This window comes from Puma concolor, chromosome B1, assembly GCF_028749965.1.
Source record: "Puma concolor isolate L17-30 chromosome B1, mPumCon1.1.hap2, whole genome shotgun sequence".
Taxonomy (NCBI): Eukaryota; Metazoa; Chordata; class Mammalia; order Carnivora; family Felidae; genus Puma; species Puma concolor.
Genome location: NC_141670.1, coordinates 32,842,574 through 32,855,352, shown reverse-complemented (window position 1 = coordinate 32,855,352; position 12,779 = coordinate 32,842,574). Strand labels below are relative to the sequence as shown.

The window sequence follows — 12,779 nt, the reverse complement described above, 5'->3', positions numbered from 1 at the left end:
TTTTCTTTAAGATTTTATTTTTAAGTAATCTCTACACCCAATATGGGGCTCAAACACACAACCTGAGCTCAAAAGCCACATGTTCTACGTGACTGAGCCAGCCAGGTGCCCCAAGTTACTTACTTTGTCTCAGTTTTCTCACACATAAAATGGGGGTGATAATAGTAAGGTTTTTAATGAGGATGAGTAAATTAATAATGAAGTACTTAGAACTGTGCCTGGAACATGGCATGCTTTAGATTTACTATCATTGTAGTTCGTTCTGTGAAAAATGAGGATTTTGCTCTCTTACACATCCTAGCCATAGCTGTCCTAACACTGTCTCCTTTCTCCAGCCTTCCAGTACGACTCTAATTTTTATTGAAATTAGACTTTAATGTGCATTATTTAACCATGTAGACATAGTTCACAAACTGCTGTGTAGTATGTTATGGCTCTGTTTCTTACACAATTTTTGTTTTTCCCCTAGTTAATAAGTACTTTTTGTTACTTTTTGGTTTAGTCTTAAGTTATTACCTAATCTCATCCCCAAACTTTGACAGATCTGTGAACCTTAGAGTCTGTGGGTTCTTTTCTGTGTTCCTTGGTGTCCTCTGTCTCCTGTGGGCTTGGTTGTCATCTGGATCTGCTGGACAGCTGTCACTTTGTGACTTGCTTTCACCATCCTTAGTGATTTCCTTTTCCTCTTCTGTTTGGATTTTCCTTGACCTTGTATCTTTCTCTTTTCTTGGTTTACTGTCTCATTTTTCTGGAGCCTCAGCATATCTAATTAAGTTTATTCGACCAGCATGTTTGGATTATGGTTTTTGTCTTAGTAGAGAAATCCAGGTGACACGTATCTTCCATGAAAATTTTGAAGGCGTTGCTCCACTGTATGTTAGCTTACAGAGTTGAAGAATCCTATTCATCTACTCATTCAACACGTATTTTGATTTTCTGTCTTTTGTGTGGCCTGCTTTTTCATTTGAAGATCTGTTCTTGGTATTAAAATTTCCAGATGGACTATCTTTCATTGTGGACTTGGTGTTTTTTTGATGTTTTCTTCCTCTTCCCCTTGCAGGCTCTCTCTTCCTCCAGCTTCCATTTTGCTCCCTGATTAGTTCAGTCTCCTGTCTGATGCCCAGGTCTTCAGATGTCTGATGATTCTCGAGACTCCATTCATGTTTAAAAGTGACACACTTTAGGGCACCTGGGGGGCTCAATCAGTTGAGAGTCTGACTTGGCCTCAGGTCATGATCACACAGCTCGTGAGCTCAAGCCTCGCATCCGGCTCTGCTGACAACTCAGACCCTGGAGCCTGCTTCGGATTCTGTGTCTCCCACTTTCTCTGCCCCTTCACCCACCACTCGTGCGTGCTCTCTCTCTCACTCTCTCTCAAAAATAAATAAACATTAAAAAAAAAAAAAATAAAAGTGACACACTTTTAAAACCTGACTGGGAGCTCAGTGCGCGTGGTCTGGATTTGTTAGCTGGTGAATTTCTGTGTAGACATGGCCACTTTTTCATTGGAGGAACTCCCAAGCATCAGAATCCTCTGGCTCTTGGCAGATCTGTCTTCTCTGGAAGGAATTCCTTGGGATATAAACCTGAGCCCTAGAACTCTGGAAGTCAGGTGCAGAAAATGACTGGAAGTCTAACTGTTCACTGTGAAGACTTGGGTAGCCTCTGTTTTCAGTGCAAACCCTCCTTAGCTGTTTGTGGAGTCTTCAGTCTCCTGGAATCCTAAATTTCTGTGTTCCCTCCAAAATGTCAGGGTCCTTTGTTATTTGTGGAGAGATCTGTGGGTTCAAGTGCTACGGACAGAGTTTCAATGTTCCCGTTTGGAGTCCTGCCCTTGATCCTGGTTTCAGAAATTCTCTGATGCTTTTAGATACCTGAGCCTTTCTAGGGGTCTCCAAGCAGGTCTGCTTTTTTCCTGTTTGCAAAATGCCCTACCTAAAGAGTCCCTGTCAGTTTCAGCTTTCTCTGGCCTAAGTCAGTGGACATTGTTTGTTGACATTCCATATCTGCTGTTTATTTCTGGTTTTTTCCTGATGGGTATGCACATATACATCTGCATATCTAGCAAAACACCTCATACCCGTATCATCTGATTGTATGTCTTGAGAGATTTCCTTGAATATATAGTTTTAGTATCTAGCGTTGTTAAAAGTAAGGGCTTTTCACTGGAGCAGTTTTATGGACAATCAGTGCTGTCCTTTGACCTTTTGAGGTTTGCCTCTGTAGTAAATAACTTCGGTGACTCTACTCTTTGAGTTCTCACCTTGTTCACCAAATTTGTCGACTGCCTAAATAATATTAGTTACTTGTTCTACTTCACCAAAATGTCCTGCAAATGTACTAGTAGGGCTTTTTTTCTTTTTGTAAAGCGTAAGGCCCTGTGTGCTCAGATAGTTCACCTCTTATTTTCTCCACCTTTCCGTTTTAGAAAGAAAACACTTTAAAGGAAAAGTTACAAGTTGAGGGGAAATGGCTCTCCATCTTTCTTCCACTACTCTTGCTTTCATTCTTGAATATTTCAGCAAGCGCATGGATGATCGTCCAACACCATGGCAGTCTCCAGTCCTTGACTTCCATAGCTCCTGCGACCATCTTCTCTACGTCAGCCATCCCCTCGTGTGGTCCCTTGCTGGTGTATTACCTTTAAGACCTTTCAGCCCACCTCCCTCTCTGACCCACATTTTATCTTTCCAGTTTACTTCACACTTCTCTCATCTTATTAAAGCCTCCAGACTGTTGATCTGATCACACCCGTACTGTCTACTGCTCATCCTTCCCCAATCTAGATCTGTGTCCTAACACTCGAAAGTTTTCTTGCAGATACTTTTTTTTCTTTTTTAGTTTTAAAAATTCACAAAAGTAAAAATACTACATACGCACATGGTTTATTTAAAGACTCAGGATTTTAGGATTTATTTATAAGAAAAAGAGTATGCAGTTGCTTTTTCTGTTTTTCCGTTCCCAAGGCTCTCATTTTCAACTTTTGTAGCTGTTGCTTTCGGTATTTTCCTTCATATTTCTTAATAACAGGCTTATTTTTCCCCTTGCAGTTCCTTTAAATTGAAGTGTAATGTACTGATTCTAAATTTTATGCACAACTGACCCTTGAACAATGTGGAGGTTAGAGGCACTGATCCCAACACTGTGGAAGATCGTAACTATTAATAGCCTACCGTTGACGGGAAGCCTTACTGATCACACAGTGGATTAACACATATTTTGTATGTTACATGCACTGTGTACTATGAACTAGAGAAAAGAAAATGTTATTAAAAAATAAGGAAGAGAAAATACACTTACAGAATTGTATGTATTGAAAAAAAATCTACATACAAGAGAGCCCTTGCAGTACAAACCATGTTGTTCGAGGATCGACTGTGTTCCAAATTGATCACCATTATAAGTCTGGTTAATGTCCATCACCATACAGTTACAAATTTTTTTCAACGTTTATTTATTTTTGGGACAGAGAGAGACAGAGCATGAACGGGGGAGGGGCAGAGAGAGAGGGAGACACAGAATCCGAAGCAGGCTCCGGGCTCCGAGCCATCAGCCCAGAGCCTGATGCGGGGCTCGAACTCACGGACCGCGAGATCGTGACCTGGCTGAAGTCGGACGCTTAACCGACTGCGCCACCCAGGCGCCCCTACAAATTTTTATGTGTGCGTGATGAGAACTTAAAATCTACTCTCAGCAACATTTGAGTATATAATATAGTATTATTCACTATAGTCACCATGTTCTGCATTACACACCCCCATGATTTACTTATTTTATACCTGGAAGTTTGTACTTTTTTAACTCCCTTCACCCATTTTGCCTACTCCCAAGTAGCCTCTGGTAACACCAATCTCTTCTCTGTATCTATGAGCTCCTTTCTTCTTTCTTTTTAAACTTTTAGATTCCACACAGTATTTGTCTTTTTCTGACTTCTCTTAGCATAATGGTCTCAGGGTCCATCTATGTTGTCACAAGTGACAAGATTTTCTTTTTTTTCTGGCTGAAAAATCCTGCGTATACATACCATGTCTTCTTCATCCATTCGTTGATGGATACTTAGGTTGTGTCCGTATCTTGGCTATTGTACATAATGCTGCAATGAACACGGGGATGCATATGTGACCTCAAGTTTGTGTTTTCATTTTCATTGGATAAATACCGAAAAGTGGAATTAGTGGGTCATATGGCGGTTCTACTTTTAATCCTTCAAGGAACCCCCATACTGTATCCATAGTGGCTGTGACAATTTCCGTTCCCACCAAAAGTGCACAGCGATCCCTTTTCTTCACATCCTTGCTACCACTTCTTATTTCTTTTTGATAATAGCCATTCTAACACGTGTGAAATGATAGTTCATTAGGTTTTGATTTGCATTTCCCTGATGATTAGTGATGTGGAGCGTTTTTTCATGTGTCTCTGGACCATCGGTATCTTCTCTTGGGAAAAATGTCTATTCAGATTTTCTGCCCCTTTTTAAAATTGCTTTTTTAAACATTTTTTGCTATTCAGTTATGTGAGTTCTTTATATATAATTTTTTTATGGTAACCCTTTGTCAGGTATGTGATTTGCACATATTTTCTCTCCAGTAGGTTGCCTTTTTGTTTCATGGTTGGTTTCCTTTGCTGTGCAGAACATTTTTAGATTGATGTGGAACACTTAACTTATTTTTGCTTTGTTGTCTTGCTTTCTGTGTCAAATCCAAAAACACCATTGTCAAGACTGTTGTCAAGGAGCTTACCACCTATTTTCTTCTAGGGTTTTTGTGCTTTCAGGTCTTTTAAGTCTTTTGTCCATTTTTATGATTGGTGTAAGATAATGGTTCAGTTGCGTTGTTTTTGCCTGTGACTGTCCAGTTTTCCCCATACTGTTTTCTGAAGACACTGTTCTTTCCCCATTGGATGTTCTTGGCTCTTTTGTCTTCTCTTAGTTGACCATACATACATAGATTTCTGGGCTCTCTGTTCTGTTCCACTGATCTGCATGTCTGTTTTGATTACAATTGCTTTGTAATATGGTTTGAAATTGGACCATGATGCTTCCAGCTCTGTTCTTCTCAAGATTGCTTTGACTGTTCATGGTCTTTTGTGATTCCATACAAATTTCAGGGTTGTTTGTTGTATGTCTTGGTAAATGCCATTGGAATGTTGATAGGGATTGCATCGAATCTGTTGAATGCTTCCAGTAGTATGGACATTTTAACGATCTACATTCTTCTAATCCATGAGCATAGAATATCTTTACATACATTTGCGTCTTCAGTTTCTTTCATCAGTTTCTTACTGTTTTCATTGTATGGGTCTTTCACTCCTGTGGTTAAACTTCCTCCTAGTTTAATTCTTTCTGATGCAATTGTTTCTTAATTTTGGTTTCTGCTAGCTCATTATTAGCGTATAGAAATGCAACAGATTTTTGTATGTTGGTTTTGTATCTTACAGCTTTACTGAAATCATTTAGTCTAACCGTTTTTTGGTAGAGTCTTTAGTTTCCTGTATTTAATATGCCGTCTGCACATGGTGACGGTTTTACCCCTGTTTCCGATTCGGATGCCTTTAATTTCTTGCCTGATTGCTACTTCTTAATCTTTCGGTGCTAAGGCATTAACTGTTGACTTCCCACTGTGGATGATGGGGAATCAGCCTTCTTTCTTCCTTGCACCTTTTATCATACATGCACATACGTACTTTCTGCCCTCTACAACTTCCTAATTGTTGGGTGATGTAGCTATTGGAGTGTTTACGTTACTATGACCGTATAGGTCATTCTGAGCTTATTTTTCTCCGGTTTCGTTTCCCTCCTTTTCTTTTGGGTCATTTGCCATTAGTACAAACAAATCTTAATCTCTCTCTCGAACTCTTCCTAGACCTCCATAGTACCCCATTTCTGTGCCTCTTCGTCACAGCAAAACTCCTTGACCAGGTTGTCTGTCCTGTCTTGCTCTCCTTCCTGCCGCCCCATCCTCTCTACTACTGCTGGCTGCTCCAGTCGGACTTTCGTCTCTGCCACTCGGTCGAGAAGACTTTCGTCACTACTGAGCACAAATGGCCTACACCTTGCCAAGACAAAAATTAAATCTAAGTTTGCGTCTTACTCAGCCTTTCCTCGGCTTTTGATGTGTTCGACCTCTCCCTCCTCGAAACACTTCTTCACTTGGTTTCTGGGATTCTGTGCAGACCTAATTTTCTTCCTGTGGCATTGGTCATTCCCTCTGTGTTTCGTGTGCTGATTGCACCCCTTCTTGCAATTTTCCTCTCAAAAATGCTTGCGTGCCCCAGGGCTTTCTCCTGCCCCCTTTTCTTTGCCTTCCTTAGGTAACCTAATCCCTTCCCATGGCTTCAGGCATCAGCTGTTGGCTCCAAAATGTCAAGCTTTGGCCCAGAGCTTCCCAGAACTCCAGACCTAGATGTCCATTTCCCTATTCAGCATCCTCATTTAGTTGTTTAATAAGCATTTGAAGTATTACATGGCCACAGCCAAATTCTAGGGTTCCACTCCCTACCGGATTCTCCAGCCCACTTCCCTGTCCTAGTATAAGCTGTCATGCAGTGGCTCAGGCCAACTATCTGTCAATCTGCCTTGGTTCCTTTCTTCCACATCCAGCCCATCACTACCTTTTGGTTGCCTATTAAAGACCTTTCTGTAATTCCACCTGTCCCACGGCTCCCCTGCCACAACCCTAATGTGATTCCTGCCTAGATTGCCAAGTGCCACTTCCTAACTGGTCTCCTTACTTCCCCCTTTCCCTAATGCATCCACCATCCCTCAGAGTGGTTCTGATACATTAAACCAGATCATTCATTCTGCCGCTTAAAACCTTCCCATGGCTTTGTTATGCCTTGAATTAAACCCAGACCCCTTCTTTGAAGCCTCCTTGATCTGAGCCTTGCCCACCATTAGCCTCAGATCCCCATCTCCCTCCATTTCCTGGGCGTGGTGGGTTTTTCTATGCTGCGTCCTATTTCTTCCATCCCAAGGCCTTTGTTCTTGTTCTACCTCCTTATTGCGGAATGCCTTTCTCCCCCAGTATCCTCCCTCCACCAGCACTTTCTCATTGTTTTGGTTTCAACTCAGATACTGCTTGGGATACAGTGCCGTCCTGATGCAAGCGAAAGCAGCACTTTTACTTCATCACATCCCTTTTTTATCTTCTCCGTAGCACCTCTTGTACCTGAAACTACATTAATATGTTTTCAGAATTTCAGTCTACAATATAATTTCTCCCCTGTATCCTGAGCCCTTGGAACAGTATCTGGGACACAGGAGGAATGTTTCCTGACGAGATTCATGAAAAAAGAAAGCAGTGCATTTTGAATGTTTCGTTTACTTTGTATATTCCCATTCTCCATCAGGAAATAGAGAAAAATGATTCCAACTAGGGAACCTTTCATTTGTTTAGGCAGCATTTCAAAGTGCTTTAAATTCCGAGGACATTAAAACTTCCCCTACCGTGTTCACTTATGAGTGTGAAAAAAAAAAAGCCATTGGAGGCAAATTGTATGACTTTGGGATAACCCCTTTATTTTCTCCGTATCTCCTAGATGAGGGTTGGTCACCAGCTTTGTATGAGTGTTATGTGTTGTTTATGTCATAAAGATTTTACATCATCAATCATATTGGGATGTAAAATATTGTTATGGTGTAACAGTTGGCTTTGTGAATGCATTTAACTGGGAATAGAATCAAGTGTGTGACCAGATTCACCATCAAACATGCTTCAAGCTTTTCACTGATTCTTCTCCATATGATATCTTAAAGGGAGGTAATTTTTTACTTGACTTTTGCCGGTCGGTGTAATTTTTAAATTGTTACAAGCTCCGGATGGGTGGGAATATGTTAGTCTAAATAATAAAGGTGGGGAGAAAACCTGGACAGAGAACTTAATAATTTATAGGTAAACAGAACTCTTAAATTATATGTTACTTGGATTTATCTGGCACTTCTGTCGCTGCCAGTGTCAATTTCATTTGATGGCTCTTTGGCTGAAACCCTGTTAGAGTTTCCAGAAAGCTCCCGTGCTTACACCATTTGGCTTTGGAGTTCTAGTGAATGGCCGGCTTCCAGCTCTGAGGAAGTAAGGTCCCAAGAGATCAGGAGAATTTAGCTGGGGAGAGGATAAGTGTGAAGATGGGTATCTGAGCTGCGACAGATCATCTGTGTCTTGTCCTGGCCTTCAGGGGGGCAGGCGTCCGGATGGAAATGAGCAGTCAGACTAGCTCGGATTGAACGAGGTGCATTGAGACCATCATGTGTCCTGCAGATGATTTTCGGTGTTTTTTTTTTTTTTTTTTTTTCTTTTTAGCAAGTCGGGTAAAGTTTCCAAATTGGCAGGTTCCTCTGTCCCTTCTTCCTTGCCCCATCTCTAGGACTCAGTGTTTTCCTGTATTCTCCATATAATTGCTTACACTCGCCTTTCCAACATTTTTGTCCTAAACTTCTTTCTCTTTCCAGTTGGGTTTGCTGAGGCTGTCTCAGGTTGTGGACTCTAAGTTATAAAAGAGAGGCCTTAAGCTCCCCAGAAAGAATCCTTCTAAATAGGTGTTTAGCCCTCAAATAAGAAGGCATGTGTTTTGCACAGGTGCCTTTTTTTTTTTTTTTTTAATTTTTTTTTTTTAACGTTTATTTATTTTTTGGGGACAGAGAGAGACAGAGCATGAACGGGGGAGGGGCAGAGAGAGAGGGAGACACAGAATCAGAAACAGGCTCCAGGCTCTGAGCCATCAGCCCAGAGCCCGACGCGGGGCTCGAACTCACGGACCGGGAGATCGTGACCTGGCTGAAGTCGGACGCTTAACCGACTGCGCCACCCAGGCGCCCCCACAGGTGCCTTTTTAAAGCGTTTCCCCACCTACACTGGACTTTTGTCATGTGCATGGACTGACTCTCAGTATTGACCAGCCTGTCACAACATGGCTAGACATACCACACAGCTGTTCCTCTTTGCTCAGGTTCAAAACCAAGGAAGGAACAGAGGAAGAGCTAGGATCATGGCTGCACACGAAATACTCAAAAGTGAAAATACGTGATTCAAGGGGGAGAAGAGACTCTCACACGCTAATTTATTCCTCCTGATCTTCAGGAAGTCTTTATGTATTGAGTTCTGGGTCCAGTGGTTACAGGCCTAGAATACAGAATCTTGTTTGATTTCATCCATAATACCCTCCGCATCTCTATTTTAACAGGGCAGTCCTGTACTGCATCGAAATGTTAATTCTTTAAGAGAGCGAATGTCTGCCTTCCAGTCAGCTTTTCACTGCATAAAGGAGAATGAAAAAATGACTGACTTTCCCGAAGTCTCAGAGGCAGAAGGAGAAGTCACGACAACAGGCTTGAGTGAGTAGAAGGAATTCAGTTTGGACTTCTGTGTTGATTCAGACGAGCCTCTGAGGTATAAAAAAGATGGCGTTCCACAGTGTGAAGGCAGTCTTTTCTGAGCAGAGCTCGGTATTTTTAAATGGAGCCTAACACTTAAAATTTGGGAAATTTCACACAAAAATTTAGATTTCTGGTTTGTCTTGGAAAAAACTTGCTATCAGGCATTCCTGAGCCTACGTCTCCACATGGCCGCGATTAAGTTTTAAGTGTTAACATGTCAGAGCCAGTTAGCTCGTTTCATCTTCAGAATAAGGCATGTGGCAAATGCGAGCGTTCAACCCGTGATCTTTAGAGGCTTATTATTAAGTTTGGCAAGCATTTCTACGAATGCCAAACACCGAACCCCGATATTATAAACAGATAGATCTAATCTGACATCTTAATAGCCTGTCACATTCTTTACCATAACTTTAGGTTGTAATTCATTTGGTTATTTTTGCCTGTCACTTTTGATTTTCCAATCACAGAGCATTTGAAACATCAGAATTAGACAAAATCTTGGCATTGGCGTAATCATCACAGCCATTCCTCTGGTGCTTTGCACTCTAAGGTTCCAGATGATTTGGTTTTGGTTTCTCGAACCACCTTCGAGCACATTCCAGCACCTCCCCATGTGCAAGACACATCCAGTTCATCTGCCTGACCCACTCTGCTGCACCCGTTTATATTTGTAGTTTGTAACTTACCTGCTTTTCTCTTGTGACCTGCATTTGCAAATATTTTACAGCCATGATTGCTGTAGTTCTGCAGACGATTAAATTCACTTTTTGTATCTAGGAAGAACAGAGGCACATTGTGTCCGGGCTTTTCATAAAATCTTACGTAGTCAAAGCAGAACCAGTGTTAGAACATAACCACATCCTTTAAAATGCTCTAAAGGAAAGGGTCCATCGTAAACTTTAAAATAGAGTGAGATACTATAACAGACATGGAAATGTGTATTAATGTATTTTAGTACCTTTTTAAAGTCTAGAAGAAAACTCTAGTAATGTTTGTTATCCTTTTAGTAGTGACGTTCTCTTGCCTTACAGTTAGATTTCTCTCCTGAATAGAAAAATGTCCTTCTCACTGGCAAAGTGTTTAGGTTCAAGCGTTACATTTTACTAAAATCATTATCGACGAAATTTTAAAACGATACAGGAAAAGAAAAATATTTATGCCTGTGTTAATGTTTTTATTTTGTATACGTAGCCAAAAAGGAAAGGCTTGGGCAGTGTCCACAGTTTGAGTTCTCTGCAGATTTATCTTCCAAACGTCGAAGGATATCCTCTCAGAGCAACTCTGATGAAAATCTCCCTGACGCAGTTGATCTCCAGATATCCCGTAGAGCCCCTTCTCCTAATACAGGCACAATGTGTGCTGTTGAAACTTCTCCTGCAGATTTTTCTGAGGTAATTCACTTACTAGAATCATAGGAAAATGAAGCTTTGGTTTTCTGGCTAGGCGGTTTTAAGACTGTCCGAACCCTTTTTCAGTTATGGTACCTTGTACTTCTATACCGCAGCTGAGTTTTAAATTGCACTCTGTGTGTGTGTGTGTGTGTGTGTGTGTGTGTGTGTGTGTGTTTCCTACTTGCTAAATTTTTGTTGTTGTTGGCTTAATGGTTATTAGACAGTTTTGATTAATATGTTGCTTTTGGTTACAGAAAAACATTTTATGAAAGTATTAAGCCTTCTGGTCTTCTGCTTGCGAGGAATTGTTCTAGATACTGGTGGTACCACGGTGAGAAATCACAGTCCTGCCCTTGAGCAGCTTTTCGACTGCTGGAGGAGGCAGACGTAGGAGCATATTATTTTACACGTAACTGGCGAATGAGTTGAGGGTTATATATGGGCTGTGCAGCTCAGGTGTGGGGTCTTACTGCCACCAATAAGTGGCACCAATAAGTTGAACTGCCACCAATAAGAATTAGTGAAGAATTAGTGAAATATTTCCAATTAAACCTAACTGGTTTAATACCGGCTGGGAAGCAGGCTGCTGTTTAGCTGCCCTTTGCTCTGCTTACTTCTTCCAAGTAGCTGGAGGGATTTTTGTTGCTTATAACTACTTAAAACCTGTCAAGATGATCAAAAGACGGTAAGCAGTGTGAAATAATACTATTGAAGATCCTTGACCTTCACTCACACGTAGACAGGAAGCTAGTTAGCTCATCACTGGCTTTCCTTGCTTTAGTTGTGCTGTGATACAGCAGGTTCCCATATCTTCAGTGAGAGGAGACACCTGACACCATTAGAGCTGGAACATTCCTGGCACCTTCTCTGTCACGTAGATTCAGTGCATCTCCTTTCGATCTTATCTGGACCCGCATAATGAATGTTTGATAGTCATTAAAGATTCTTCAGGGTCCAGTAGGTTTCATTTGTATCTTGGAGTCACTTACAATCTCTGCTCCCTCTGCTTTTTCCTCCCGGATATGAAATCATCGTCTGACAGAACCAGTCGTTTCTCATCAGAACTTTGATTGTTTGGACATACACCACAATTTAGAAATGGTTTCCACATTAATATGAGTGTGTTTTCTGTCCTAGCCATTGATGGTTTTCCTAGCCTAGCTATTGATATCCTGTTGTTTGATTAATAATTATATAACATCCTGCGTTAATTTTGAGAATTTTCTCTTTAGAATCAGTTAATACGGTTTTGTAGACTTCAAACAATAAGGCAACAAAAATGTGTCCCATAAACTTTTACTAGGGAGCTGAAATTTGTTTGGTAGGATGTTTAGGCTGCAGATGTTTTTAGTTCCATTCCTGTATTTTGTAACAATTAGGCAGATAATGATTGATTGGTTTAACATCAGATTTCCAGATAATCTGTAATGCTTACTCAAATCTTTACAAAGATCTCAGTACTCCTGTAAGTAGTAAGATTTAATATTTCTTTAATTTTTTTTCCTCCCAAGAAATCTTTTGAATCTGGTTTAACGCAGTCTGGATATTTGGTTGAAGAGTCTGTTTCACTTTCAGATCTCACAGAAGCTTCAAGTGGTAAGTGTTTAATCTTTCCTTAATACATGCCAGTTCACCCATTGAAACGTATTGTTCAGTGGATATTTATGTTTCAGCATTTACCTATATGCTGAAATTTGGGAAAACTGAAATGGTGCCCTCCATTTGAGGAGCTCACAGTCTAGTACAAATGTTTTAGAATTCTTGTTATATGAGAGATGACTTTTATTTTTTTTGAACTGCCACCAGTAAGAATTAGTGAAATATTTCCAAGCTGGTAAAATCCATTATAAAAAACAGAATCTCTGAACCCTTAACTAGTGTATTTTGTAAGACAAAACACTGCACATGTTGTTTTTGGTTTTTAAGTTTGTGGAAAGGGACCAGCATTCAAAACTTCCCCCAAATCAGTATGCTTATATTGAGTGAAAGTTACCTGTAAGGTATTAGGTTTACTTTCA

General features: G+C 40.7%; 1 protein-coding gene across 3 annotated transcripts in view; it reads left to right on the top strand.

Annotated features, from left to right (window-relative positions):
- Positions 1–12,779, top strand: part of CDCA2 (cell division cycle associated 2) — a 53,390-nt gene that overhangs the window by 7,333 nt on the left and 33,278 nt on the right. For 2 of the 3 annotated variants that reach the window (XM_086703423.1, XM_086703422.1), the window contains exons 5-7: positions 9,178–9,328; positions 10,562–10,761; positions 12,273–12,357. In XM_086703423.1, coding sequence (XP_086559549.1) covers positions 9,178–9,328; positions 10,562–10,761; positions 12,273–12,357 — 436 coding nt within the window. Of the gene's footprint in view, positions 1–7,614; positions 7,758–9,177; positions 9,329–10,561; positions 10,762–12,272; positions 12,358–12,779 lie in introns of those variants that run through there. The other variant, XM_086703425.1, reaches the window with a different exon arrangement.